At 39.0% G+C, this 13,224-nt stretch overlaps 3 protein-coding genes and 1 long non-coding RNA gene across 6 annotated transcripts in view; 3 read left to right on the top strand and 1 right to left on the bottom strand.

The window, feature by feature from the left end:
* LOC143921171 (uncharacterized) overlaps nucleotides 1–13,224 on the bottom strand; it is an 895,047-nt gene that overhangs the window by 675,030 nt on the left and 206,793 nt on the right. The gene's annotated exons all lie outside the window — the stretch shown is intronic.
* The window catches only part of LOC143921164 (uncharacterized), a 754,379-nt gene that overhangs the window by 535,480 nt on the left and 205,675 nt on the right, over nucleotides 1–13,224 (top strand). The gene's annotated exons all lie outside the window — the stretch shown is intronic.
* Nucleotides 137–3,435, top strand: LOC143921133 (uncharacterized). The gene is made up of 2 exons (XM_077444264.1): nucleotides 137–596; nucleotides 680–3,435. The coding sequence occupies exons 1-2, from the start codon at nucleotides 483–485 to the stop codon at nucleotides 3,290–3,292; spliced, it is 2,727 nt and encodes a 908-aa protein (XP_077300390.1). The 5' UTR covers nucleotides 137–482; the 3' UTR covers nucleotides 3,293–3,435.
* Nucleotides 5,271–8,129, top strand: LOC143921145 (uncharacterized). Of its 3 annotated transcripts, none has more exons than XM_077444304.1 (3): nucleotides 5,271–5,474; nucleotides 6,287–6,447; nucleotides 6,532–8,129. In XM_077444304.1, the coding sequence occupies exons 2-3, from the start codon at nucleotides 6,334–6,336 to the stop codon at nucleotides 7,999–8,001; spliced, it is 1,584 nt and encodes a 527-aa protein (XP_077300430.1). In that variant the 5' UTR covers nucleotides 5,271–5,474; nucleotides 6,287–6,333; the 3' UTR covers nucleotides 8,002–8,129. The 3 variants fall into 3 exon arrangements, with proteins under 3 accessions (XP_077300430.1, XP_077300432.1, XP_077300431.1); XM_077444306.1 differs by having other exon boundaries at nucleotides 5,287–5,391; nucleotides 6,532–8,123; XM_077444305.1 differs by having other exon boundaries at nucleotides 5,287–5,615; nucleotides 5,841–6,447; nucleotides 6,532–8,123.

Raw genomic sequence — 13,224 nt, 5'->3', positions numbered from 1 at the left:
GAATAAGACCCTATTTTCATTTACTTACAAAATACATGGAACAGTAACATCTCTCACACACTAGGCGTGTTCAGACTACTTGTCTGATCGTCGGCTTTCGTGGCCTTACGACCCACGATTTGGCCGATGTGTGTTTGGTGTTGGCCACCCTGACAGCGGCTAGCCTACACAACTGACAGTTGTTAGATAACGGTTGGCGCGTAAACATAGGTGTTTACGTGGCCCTTCGCTTGGCCACCGACCACCAGCCGAGACTGGTGGGGTTGTGACGATACTTGGAGACCAGCGATCAGCGACCAGCGACCAGCGACCAGCGACCAGCGACCAGCTCCAGTATCGCCAGTATAGCGGTGTGCACCAGAGGAAGCATCAGAGGGTCTGTCTCAGTTGTCGTTCAGAAGGCAGCTACTCAACAACTCCTAGCCAGCATTGCAGGGCGAAGGTGAGTCGTCCGGTTGCTGTCAGAGTTCGATACAGGAGCGATGGAGTGCAGGCTTTGTCTTGGATTAGCTCCGGCCGAATCTTCCGTCTCCATCTTCGGCGATCCTCATCCAGAGCGTCTGGAGCAACGCATTCGGACCTGCTGTCAAATTGATGTAGGTTACAGGTTACAATTGTTGTGGACCCAATTGGTTCCCCAACTCTTCTCACCGCTCAATCCTACTTTTTTTATTTGCAGGTTAAAAGAGGCGATGGATTGCCAGACACGGTGTGTCTTTCGTGTAAGAACAATCTGGAATTATTGATCAGCTTTCGAAAGGCTTGTTTTCGAAGCAACGAAACGTCTCAACTGAGGTTAGATGATTGCTTGAAGATCAAGACTGAAGAAGTTTTATTGGAAGATGTAATATGGGACGATGAGCCTTCACTACCAACAATTCACCGAAAGAATAGTGAAATTTGTACTGGAGAAAAATGTGGAGAAAACCTGTTCAAATGTGATTTTTGTTTAAAATCATTTATTCGAAAAAATACACTTGTCAACCATTTAAGAACTCACACGGTTGAAAAGCTTTACAAGTGTGAAATTTGTTTAAAATCATTTTCTCAAAAATCTAACCTCGAGGAACATAAAAAAGTGCATTCTGGGATAAAACCACACAAATGTGACATTTGTTTAAAATCATATGTTCGTAAAATTGATCTTTTGTCACATTTGAGATCTCACACTGGGGAAAGTATGCCTTACAAGTGTGAAATTTGTTTAAAATCATTTTCTCGAAAATATGACCTCAAGGAACATAAAAAATTGCATACTGGTATAAAACCTCACAAATGCGACATTTGTTTAAAATCATTTGCTCGTAAAGATGGCATAATGAAACATATTTTGCGATGTCACACGGGGGAAAAGCCTTACAAGTGTGAAATTTGTCTGAAATCATTTTCGGAAAGATCTAGTCTCGGGAAACACAAAAGATCACATACTAGAGAAAACCTGTTCAAATGTGATATTGGTTTAAAATCTTTTATTCGAAAAAATGCACTTGTCAAACATTTAAGAACTCGCACGGGTGAAAAGCCTTACAAGTGTGAAATTTGTTTAAAATCATATGATTGTAAAAGTGATCTTGTGTCACATTTGATATCTCACACGGGGAAAAAGCCTTACAAGTGTGAAATTTGTCTAAAATCTTTTACTCAAAAATCTGTTCTCGAGAAACATAAAACATTGCATGCTGGGATACTATACAAGTGTGAAATTTGTTTAAAATCATTTATTCGAAAAAGTATACTTGTCAGACATTTAAAAACTCACACGGGTGAAAAGCCTTACAAGTGTGAAATTTGTTTAAAATCGTTTTCTCAAAAATGTCACCTCGAGGAACATAAAAGAATTCATTCTGGGATAAAACTACACAACTGTAACATTTGTTTAAAATCATTTGTTCGAAAAAATCAACTTGTGTCGCATTTGAAATCTCACGCGGGGGAAAAGTCTTGCAAGTGTGGAATTTGTCTCAAATCGTTTACTGATAAATCTAGTCTTGAGATACATATAAAATCGCATGCTGGTATGAAACCACACAAATGTGACATTTGTTTAAAATCATTTACTCAAAACTGTACACTTGTCAGACATTTAAAAATTCACACGGGTGAAAAGCCTTACAAATGTGAAATTTGTTTAAAATCATTTACTTTAAAATATTACCTCGAGGAACATGAAAAATTGCATACTGGGATAAAACCATACAAATGTGACATTTGTTTAAAATCATTTGCTCATAAAAATTATATTGTGTCACATATGAGATCTCACACGGGGGAAACGCCTTACAAGTGTGAAATTTGTCTAAAACAATTTACTCAAAAATATTCCCTCAATGAACATAAAAAAAAGCATGCTGGGATAAAACAACACATATGTGACATATGTTTAAAACCATTTTCTCAAAAATCTAACCTCGAGCAACATAAAAAATCGCATGCTGGTATAAAACCACACAAATGTGATATTTGTTTAAAGTCATTTGCTCGTAAAAGTGATCTTGTGAAACATTCACAAACTCACACTGGGGAAAAGCCTTACAAGTGTGAAATTTGTTTAAAACCATTCACTCAAAAATCTAGTCTCGACAAACATAAAAAATTGCATGCTGGGATAAAACCACACAAATGTGACATTTGTTTAAAATCATTTTCTCGAAAATCTACCCTCGAGCAACATAAAAATTCACATGCTGGTATAAAACCACACAAATGTTACATTTGTTTAAAATCATTTGCCCGTAAAAGTGATATTGTGAAACATTTGAGATCACACACGGGAGAAACGCCTTACAAGTGTGCAATTTGTTTAAAATCATTTACTCAAAAAACTGGTCTCGACAAACATAAAAAACTGCATGCTGGGATAAAACCACACAAATGTGACATTTGTTTAAAATCATTTTCTCAAAAATCTTACCTCGAGGGACATAAAAAATTGCATGCTGGTATAAAACCATACAAATGTGACATTTGTTTAAAATCATTTGCTCGTAAAGGTGGTATTGTGAAACATTTGCGATCTCACACGGGGGAAAAGCCTTACAAGTGTAAAATTTGTCTAAAACAATTTACTCAAAAATCTGGTCTTGACAAACATGAAAAATTGCATGCTGGGATAAAACCACACAAATGTGAAATTTGTTTAAAATCATTTTCTCAAAAATCTAACCTCGGACAACATAAAAAATCGCATACTGGGATAAAACTACACAAATGTGAAATTTGTTTAAAATCATTTACTCGAAAATCTAGCCTCTGGTCACATAATAAATTGCATACTGGGAAAAATATAAAATAAAATAAAATTGTATAAATACTGTTAATATTCTTACATTTTAGCTGCATGCGTGCCATGATGTTTCTGGTGCCCCCCTCTCATGAATTTTAATAATTTTAAGAGAAATGAAAATTGAATATAAATACACAGATCTATTAGTTGGCTTACTTGTTTTATTTATTTTAATTGTTATAATTTTTATTTGTTGGAAGAAATTGAAATAATTTTGGTAAGCATTCTCCATTATCCTAAACCAGGGGTCGGCAAACCGCGGCTCTTTAGCCAAAGTACTCTAAAATTGTAGCAATTTCAACAGATGGGGCGAAAAGTGTGAACGTCGTAAGAATAGGGTTTGTTACTATTTTGAAAGGAAAAATTAATCTCGAGGTACTTGCTTACAATTGCGTCGCCCATCAAGATGCGCTTTGTGTGCAGACATTTCCAGAAAAAAATTGCAAAGTAATGGAATTGATAATAAAAATGATCAACTCCATTATGCCTAGGGTTGTCAGGCGTCCCGATTGAAGGTCTGATTATACCTATCCAGCACAACCCGAATCCTGCAAGTACGGACAGTATTCTTTAGTACATTCGCTTTTATTACAACATTTAAAGAATGTTTTGTTCGGTATAAAATCAGAATTATTTAAATTTTATGTTAAAAAAATCAGTTTTAGTCTTCTTCTTTCTTCGATTTTAATTTTTGAGAATATTTTGCGATTCTTTGTGTATTTGATTTACTATTTCCCTTCGTGTAGTCGTGAAAATTTTGTATGTTTAAGAGAATTTTTTAAATCAAATTCCCGGGATTTGAGATAAAAATTCCCGGGACACGGGACAACAAAAATTCCGTGAATTCCCGGGAATGTCTGTCCCGGGTCGACCCGGGTCAGAAACCCTACTCCAAACCTCATTTTGTTGCAATCGTTGATGAAATCGTTACAAATTCTTCAAATGTATTCCTAAAACGATTGAGATTGTCGTATGCATTTTTGATCATCGACTGAGCACTGATGACATCGACGTTTTTTGATTGTAGGAGCTTTGATACAAAGTTGAGAGGCTGAAGAATGTTATCAAAAAGCACGAGTAGGATAATAAATTCGAAACTTTCCATTTTCTTTTTTAGTCCCTTTGCTTCTGATTGTTCATCCTTTCTTTTACTTTTTTTAATTATTTCTGTAAAACATTTTAAAACATCTGTATATGAATATCGAAGTGCATTGATGGAATCTAGTCTTGAAGATCAACGAGTAGGGTTCAATCTTTTTAAAGTAACTGATGGTGAATTTTCCTTAAAAACTTCCCATCTGTTAATGCTGACAGCGAAAAATTTATAAATTTGTTCAACCACATCAAAAAAATAAGAAGCTTTTGGCACATCAGATAGGGTATCTTTAATGTCGAGATTTAAATTATGAGCTGCACAGTGAACGTAATGAGCGTTTGGTTCGAGTTCAGTTATCTTCTTTTGTAGACCGTTGTATACACCACTCATTACTCTGGCACCATCGTAACCCTGTCTTACAGGCAGTACAGAGCTTGTCTCCAACCTCTACCACCCGCTGTTGTCACCAGACCAGCGGTGATTCATCGAGTCGAGCCAGCAATCAGGAACCTTCCCGAAAAACCTTCGATATCCCAGGTTAGTCAACGTTTCCCATAACGCGATTCCTGGAAGGACGACGTACCCGCCCTCTGCATTTCCCACCGCGAGATCAGTATAAGCGCGCGCAAACCGTTCGTTATACAGATCATTTAGTTTAATACCCAAATATATGACTGAATAACTGATCACAGCGCACTGATCATTTAGAATACTCATTGATAATGTCGAAATAATGACTAAAAATTTAGTTATTGTTGTTGATCAAAAGCTGAATAAATTACTGATCAATTAAATACACTCCGAAATGTTATAACATTTCTCTGAGTTTTACTAATTAAAGATAAATCACATTTAAAATACTCGTCATCGTCCCGTCAGTTGGCAGTTGGCAGTTGGCAGCATGTTTAGGTTGGGTTGGCTTGGCTTCTCCCCCGCCTGACCTCCAACCAGTTCGTCCTCTGCGTCTCCTGAATCTTCCACGCATGTGACCTTCCCACTCACTTTCCGGAAGGTAGGTCTAGGTATTTCCGTAGGTCCGCCAGCTTTTCACCTAGACGACTAAACGACGAGCGGCCAACCAGGAACATATCACAGGTCAGTCAAGGGTCCAGGTCCCCACGTATTATACGACACCTATGCACGTACGCCATCTTCCCATCTTCCCAACGCGAGGACCGCTCTAACACGTTTGGTACAACTCACATACATATGTACGTTCAATTACAATTTATGAATGTATTTATAGTTTTAAGGTCTGTTCATACCTATCCAGCACGACCCGTATCATGCAGGTGTCATGCTAGTGCGGATAGTATTCTTTGGTACATTCTATATGGACGCGCATGAATGCGTAAATGAGCATGCGCGAATGGAGAATGAATACGTCCATATATGTATGTAGAATGTGCCAGAGAGTACTATCCGCACTTGCGTGAATCCGTGCTGGATAGGTATGAACAGACCTTTACTCGCTTATTTTTAATCTATCTATTTTATTATCTACTTCATATTTGTAATAATGTGCCCGTTGAAATTTCAACGGGGGGTGTCTGAAACAAATTGATACATGATTTTAAATAAAGTTTCAATACGTGTAGTAATAATTAATTTGAATCGGAACTGAAACAGAAATCGGAAATCGAGAACTGAAACAGGAATCCGGCCCCGAACTGTAACGTGAATCCGGATCCGTGACTGAGAAATAATTTTAAATAAAATACTGATCAAAATGGATTTATTTACTGATAAAAAAATTATTATTTACTGAACAAAAATGAATAAATTACTGTTCGTTTATTATATATTCTATTAGACCAATTGGAATTATAAAATAACCAAATAATTTTTTGCCTAACATTTCTCCCGTATAACTAGTTCCAAATTTAGACAAAAAAAAAAAATTGCAGGGCGAAGGCGAGTCGTCCGGTTGCTGTCAGAGTTCGATACAGGAACGATGGAGTGCAGGCTTTGTCTTGGATTAGCTCCGGCCGAATCTTCCGTCTCCATCTTCGGCGATCCTCATTCAGAGCGTCTGGAGCAACGCATTCGGACCTGCTGTCAAATTGATGTAGGTTACAGGTTACAATTGTTGTGGACCCAATTGGTTCTCCCAACTCTTCTCACCGTTCAATCCTACTTTTTTTATTTGCAGGTTAAAAGAAGCGATGGATTGCCAGACACGGTGTGTCTTTCGTGTAAGAACAATCTGGAATTATTGATCAGCTTTCGAAAGGCTTGTTTTCGAAGCAACGAAACGTCTCAACTGAGGTTAGATGATTGCTTGAAGATCAAGACTGAAGAAGTTTTATTGGAAGATGTAATATGGGACGATGAGCCTTCACTACCAACAATTCACCGAATGAATAGTGAAATTTGTTTAAAGCCAAAAAAATTACACAAAAGATCACATATTGCAGAAAACCTGTTCAAATGTGATATTTGTTTAAAATCATTTATTCGAAAAAAGACACTTGTCAAACATTTTAGAACTCACATGGGTGAAGAGCCTTACAAGTGTGAAATAAGTTTAAAATCATTTACTCTAAAACCTGTCCTCGAGCAACATAAAAAATTACATGCTGAGATAAAACCACACAAATGTGACATTTGTTTAAAATCATTTTCTCAAAAATCTTACCTCAAGCAACATAAAAAATTGCATGCTGAGATAAAACTACACAAATGTGACATTTGTTTAAAATCATTTATTCGAAAAGATACACTTGTCCAACATTTAAGAACTCACACGGGTGAAAAGCCTTACAAGTGTGATATTTGTCTACAACAATTTACTCAAATGTCTAGTCTCGACAAACATAAAAAAATGCATGCTGGTATAAAACCACACAAATGTGACATTTGTTTAAAATCATATTATCGTAAAATTGATCTTTTGTCACATTTGAGATCTCACACGGGGGAAAGGCCTTACAAGTGTGATATTTGTTTAAAATCATTTTCTGATAAATCTAACTTCAAGAAACATAAAAAATTGCATGCTGAGATAAAACCACACAAATGTGACATTTGTTTAAAATCATATGTTCGTAAAAATCAACTTGTGTCACATTTGGGATCTCACACGGGGGAAGGGCCTTACAAGTGTGAAATTTGTCTACAACAATTTACTCAAATGTCTAGTCTCGATAAACATAAAAAACTGCATGCTGGGATAAAACCACACAAATGTGACATTTGTTTAAAATCATTTTCTCGAAAATCTACCCTCGAGCAACATAAAAATTCACATGCTGGTATAAAACCACACAAATGTGACATTTGTTCAAAATCATTTGCTCGTAAAGGTGATATTGTGAAACATTTGCGATCTCACACGGGGGAAAAGCCTTACAAGTGTATTATTTGTGTAAAACAATTTACTCAAAAATCTGGTCTTGACAAACATAAAAAATTGCATGCTGGGATAAAACCACACAAATGTGAAATTTGTTTAAAATCATTTTCTGAAAAATCTAACCTCGAGAAACATAAAAAATCGCATACTGGGATAAAACTACACAAATGTGAAATTTGTTTAAAATCATTTACTCGAAAATCTAGCCTCTGGTCACATAATAAATTGCATACTGGGAAAAATATAAAAAAAAATAAAATTGTATAAATACTGTTAATATTCTTACATTTTAGCTGCATGCTTGCCATGATGTTTCTGGTGCCCCCCTCTCATGAATTTTAATAATTTTAAGAGGAATGAAAATTGAATATAAATACACAGATCTATTAGTTGGCTTACTTGTTTTATTTATTTTAATTGTTATAATTTTTATTTATTGGAAGAAATAGAGATAATTTTGGTAAGCATTCTCCATTATCCTAAACCAGGGGTCGGCAAACCGCGGCTCTTTAGCCAAAGTACTCTAAAATTGTAGCAATTTCAACAGATGGGGCGAAAAGTGTGAACGTCGTAAGAATAGGGTTTGTTACTATTTTGAAAGGAAAAATTAATCTCGAGGTACTTGCTTACAATTGCGTCGCCCATCAAGATGCGCTTTGTGTGCAGACATTTCCAGAAAAAAATTGCAAAGTAATGGAATATCTATATCTAATCTTCTTCTAATCTATAATTTGGAAAGAGACTTTGTATGTATGTAAGTATCCTTGGTCGTCGTCGTCGTCGTCGTCGTCTTCTTCGTCGTCCGTAGATCGGTGACGTCATCGAACTCGTTATTCGATTTTTTTTTTTCGATCCATGGGCGCCGATTTGTTTTATTCGTTTCGCGAGTAGCTTCATGGAGCCCCGCCAGGGGCGCCACAAGGGGCGCAGCCTCGAAGGGGGCCCGGAGGGCGCAGCTTTATGGGGCACAGCCTTATCGGCCGCAGCCTTATGGGGCGCAACCTTATGGGGCGCTGTCTTATGGGGCGCCGCCTTATGGAGCTTAGCCGCATGGGGCCCCGAAGGGGGCGCAGCCTCATGGAGCGCAGCCCCATGGGGTGCCAAAGGGGGCGCAGCCTTATGAGGCGAAGCCCTAAACGGCAACTGATCATGGGGGCGAAGCCCTTGACGGCATTTAATCATGGGGGCGCGGAGGGGCGAAGCCCTAAAAGGCATTAACTAAGGGGGGCGAAGCCCTAAACGGCAATTAATCTTGGGGGCGCGGGTGGCGAAGCCCTAAAAGGCATTAACTAAGGGGGGCGAAGCCCTAGACGGCATTTAATCATGGGGGCGCGGAGGGGCGAAGCTCTAAAAGGCAACTGATCATGGGGGCGAAGCCTTAGACGGCATTTAATCATGGGGGCGCGTAGGGGCGAAGCCCTAAAAGGCATTAGCTAAGGGGGGCGAAGCCCTAAACGGCATTCAATAATGGGGGCGCGGAGGGGCGAAGCCCTAAAAGGCAACTGATCATGAGGGCGAAGCCTTAGACGGCATTTAATCATGGGGGCGCGGAGGGGCGAAGCCCTAAAAGGCATTAACTAAGGGGAGCGAAGCCCTAGACGGCATTCAATCATGGGGGCACGGAGGGGCGAAGCCCTAATAGGCATTAACTAAGAGGGGCGAAGCCCTAGACGGCAATTTATCATAGGGACGCGAAGGGGCGAAGCCCTAAAAGGCAACTGAAAAAAAAAATTTTGATTTTTTTTTTTTGATTTTTTAAAAAAAAATTTTCATTTTTTTTTTTTATTTTTTTTTTTCATTTTTTTTTTGATTTTATTTTTTAAATATTAAATTTTTAAAAAATTTTTTTTTTTTTAAATCAAATGTTTACTATTAGCTTAGTCATGTTTAAGCGGTTTATTTTATAAACACTGAGCGAAGCCGGGTAATACAGCTAGTTATATATAAAAACGGACTGTCGCTAAATATATTTGTATATTTGTATATATGTGACGAACGATCAACCGTCAACCAGTATGGGGAACAAAATTTTTTTTTTTTCATATTTTTCATATTTTTCAGTTTTTTCAGTTTTTTTCAGTTTTTTCATTTTTTTCATAATTTTCATTTTTTTCATAATTTTCATTTTTTCATTTTTTTCATTTTTTTCATTTTTTTCATTTTTTCATTTTTTTCATTTTTTCAGTTTTTTCATTTTCTTCATTTTTTTCATTTTTTTCATTTTTTTAATTTATTTCATTTTTTCAGATTTTTCTTTTTTTTCATTTTTTTCATTTTTTTCATTTTTTCACTTTTTTCAGTTTTTTCATTTTTTTCATTTTTTCATTTTTTTCAGTTTTTTCAGCCGAGGGCGCTGGGGGCGAAGCACCCGGGGTGCCGAAGGCATCGGGGGTCTGGGGGCGAAGCCCCCGGGGTGCCGAAGGCATCGGGGCGCTGGGGGCGAAGCCCCCCGGGATGCCGAAGGCATCGGGGGCGCTGGGGGCGAAGCCCCCGGGGTGCCGAAGGCATCGGGGCGCTGGGGGCGAAGCCCCCGGGATACCGAAGGCATCGGGGGCGCTGGGGGCGAAGCCCCCGGGGTGCTGGGGACGCCGGAGGCGTCGGCGGCGCTGGGGGCGAAGCCCCCGGGGTGCCGAAGGCATCGGGGCGCTGGGGGCGAAGCCCCCGGGATGCCGAAGGCATCGGGGGTGCTGTGGGCGCCGGAGGCGTCGGCGGCGCTGGGGCCGAAGGCCCCGGAGCGACGGAGGCATCGGGGGCGCTGGGGGCAAAGGCGTCGGGGGGTCGGCGATACACAAAACGTAATTCGTAATTCGTAATCAATTTCTTTCCGATACCAGTCGATTCAATATCTTTAACTTTATTTTTATTCGAGTTTCAATTCCTTTTCGAAACCACCCGTTGAAATCAACGGGTCCAACACATTTTTTTCATTTTTTCATTTTTTTCATTTTTTCAGTTTTTTCATTTTCTTCATTTTTTTCATTTTTTTCATTTTTTTAATTTATTTCATTTTTTCAGATTTTTCTTTTTTTTCATTTTTTTCATTTTTTTCATTTTTTCACTTTTTTCAGTTTTTTCATTTTTTTCATTTTTTCATTTTTTTCAGTTTTTTCAGCCGAGGGCGCTGGGGGCGAAGCACCCGGGGTGCCGAAGGCATCGGGGGTCTGGGGGCGAAGCCCCCGGGGTGCCGAAGGCATCGGGGCGCTGGGGGCGAAGCCCCCCGGGATGCCGAAGGCATCGGGGGCGCTGGGGGCGAAGCCCCCGGGGTGCCGAAGGCATCGGGGCGCTGGGGGCGAAGCCCCCGGGATACCGAAGGCATCGGGGGCGCTGGGGGCGAAGCCCCCGGGGTGCTGGGGACGCCGGAGGCGTCGGCGGCGCTGGGGGCGAAGCCCCCGGGGTGCCGAAGGCATCGGGGCGCTGGGGGCGAAGCCCCCGGGATGCCGAAGGCATCGGGGGTGCTGTGGGCGCCGGAGGCGTCGGCGGCGCTGGGGCCGAAGGCCCCGGAGCGACGGAGGCATCGGGGGCGCTGGGGGCAAAGGCGTCGGGGGGTCGGCGATACACAAAACGTAATTCGTAATTCGTAATCAATTTCTTTCCGATACCAGTCGATTCAATATCTTTAACTTTATTTTTATTCGAGTTTCAATTCCTTTTCGAAACCACCCGTTGAAATCAACGGGTCCAACACTAGTTGATAATAAAAATGATCAACTCCATTATGCCTAGGGTTGTCAGGCGTCCCGATTAAAGGTCTGATTATACCTATCCAGCACGACCCGAATCCTGCAAGTACGGACAGTATTCTTTAGTACATTCTATATACATTCGCTTTTATTACAACATTTAAAGAATGTTTTGTTCGGTATAAAATCAGAATTATTTAAATTTTATGTTAAAAAAATCAGTTTTAGTCTTCTTCTTTCTTCGATTTTAATTTTTGAGAATATTTTACGATTCTTTGTGTATTTGATTTATTATTTCCCTTCGTGTAGTCGTGAAAATGTTGTATGTTTAAAAGAATTTTTTAAATCCAATTCCCGGGATTTGAGATAAAAATTCCCGGGACACGGGACAACAAAAATTCCGTGAATTCCCGGGAATGTCTGTCCCGGGTCGACCCGGGTCAGAAACCCTACTCCAAACCTCATTTTGTTGCAATCGTTGATGAAATCGTTACAAATTCTTCAAATGTATTCCTAAAACGATTGAGATTGTCGTATGCATTTTTGATCATCGACTGAGCACTGATGACATCGACGTTTTTTGATTGTAGGAGCTTTGATACAAAGTTGAGAGGCTGAAGAATGTTATCAAAAAGCACGAGTAGGATAATAAATTCGAAACTTTCCATTTTCTTTTTTAGTCCCTGGAAAAGACTTCGATAATGGTTTGATGTAGTTTATTGAAATGTAAAATTTGCACGTGGTGGTTCAGCGGAGCGTACGGAACACAAGTTGTCCGTACGCCGTCTGCTCGAACTCTCTGTCGACCGTCGCGTATTTCCGCTTGGGCCGACACTAATGCCAACTCGTCAATAATGCCAATCGACAATCAGTTAATAAGACTGTTTGCCACACGTCATTACAAAAGTCGGAACATAGTCCCACATAGGAAAACTGTTGAACAATACAGTTATTCTACAGAGTTACAGCATTACTGACGAGTCGTTTACAATAAATCATAGCTCTTAAAATAATTAAATAGAGGGTGAATAATGAAACCTTTGCCTCATCCAGTGTGAGGATAAAATCAATTTATTGGTTCAGTAATATTTCAACTTATAGGTATACCTCTGGTGAATGTTGTTTCTATTTACATTAAAATTTTTGAAATCTCCTTTGAAGCTGTGAATAAGCATTACAAGATAAGTTTACTTTAAAGAAGAGAGAGTGGACTGTATATGGTTTAAAACTTAAGCATTCCTCATCTTGATGTTAACTTAGACAATACAATGTTGACACTGTTACAGTTGTCAAGACAGATCAGCTATTACCGATCAACTAAACTTGATTAGTGAGTGTAATGCTCCTAAGTTAACTTGATTTCATCAACAAGTAGCACAAACATTGCTAAATTAAAAGTAAATTGGAAAGTCATTCATTCATTCCTACAAGCAGGAAATGAAGGCGAACTATGATTATAGATGTCTCTACGTTAAACATCGAAATGTTCAGTATTATAATATTTACTTATTCTATGATTCACATAAATACTATAAACAGTAAGAGTTAACTTATGTTTTCATAACAAGAAACATAAGACCTGCGGATGACTCCATTAAGTGTGGCTTGGAGACTAACATTAACAAATCATGAATCTAATTTTAACTGTCAAATTTGAACAGTTTATTTTAAACTCGGATATAATCCTTCCGAGTGATGACATGAGACAAGTCTTATATTATAAAGACAAAATGATTAGATTAAATTCGGAGATATATACTGCCGAATGTTAAAATGAAAATAGCTTAAATTATACACACAACACAATTAA

The sequence above is a fragment of the Arctopsyche grandis genome, chromosome 13 (assembly GCF_051622035.1).
Source record: "Arctopsyche grandis isolate Sample6627 chromosome 13, ASM5162203v2, whole genome shotgun sequence".
Taxonomy (NCBI): domain Eukaryota; kingdom Metazoa; phylum Arthropoda; class Insecta; order Trichoptera; family Hydropsychidae; genus Arctopsyche; species Arctopsyche grandis.
Note: the sequence above shows the minus strand (reverse complement) of the source record. Positions and strands in the feature narration are given on the sequence as shown.

Coding starts and splice junctions, on each gene's coding strand:
- LOC143921133 (XM_077444264.1), top strand. CDS start 483: ATGGAGTGCAGGCTTTGTCTTGGATTAGCTCCGGCCGAATCTTCCGTC. Junction 597..679: donor GGACCTGCTGTCAAATTGAT/GTAGGTTACAGG, acceptor TTTTATTTGCAG/GTTAAAAGAGGCGATGGATT.
- LOC143921145 (XM_077444304.1), top strand. CDS start 6,334: ATGGAGTGCAGGCTTTGTCTTGGATTAGCTCCGGCCGAATCTTCCGTC. Junction 6,448..6,531: donor GGACCTGCTGTCAAATTGAT/GTAGGTTACAGG, acceptor TTTTATTTGCAG/GTTAAAAGAAGCGATGGATT.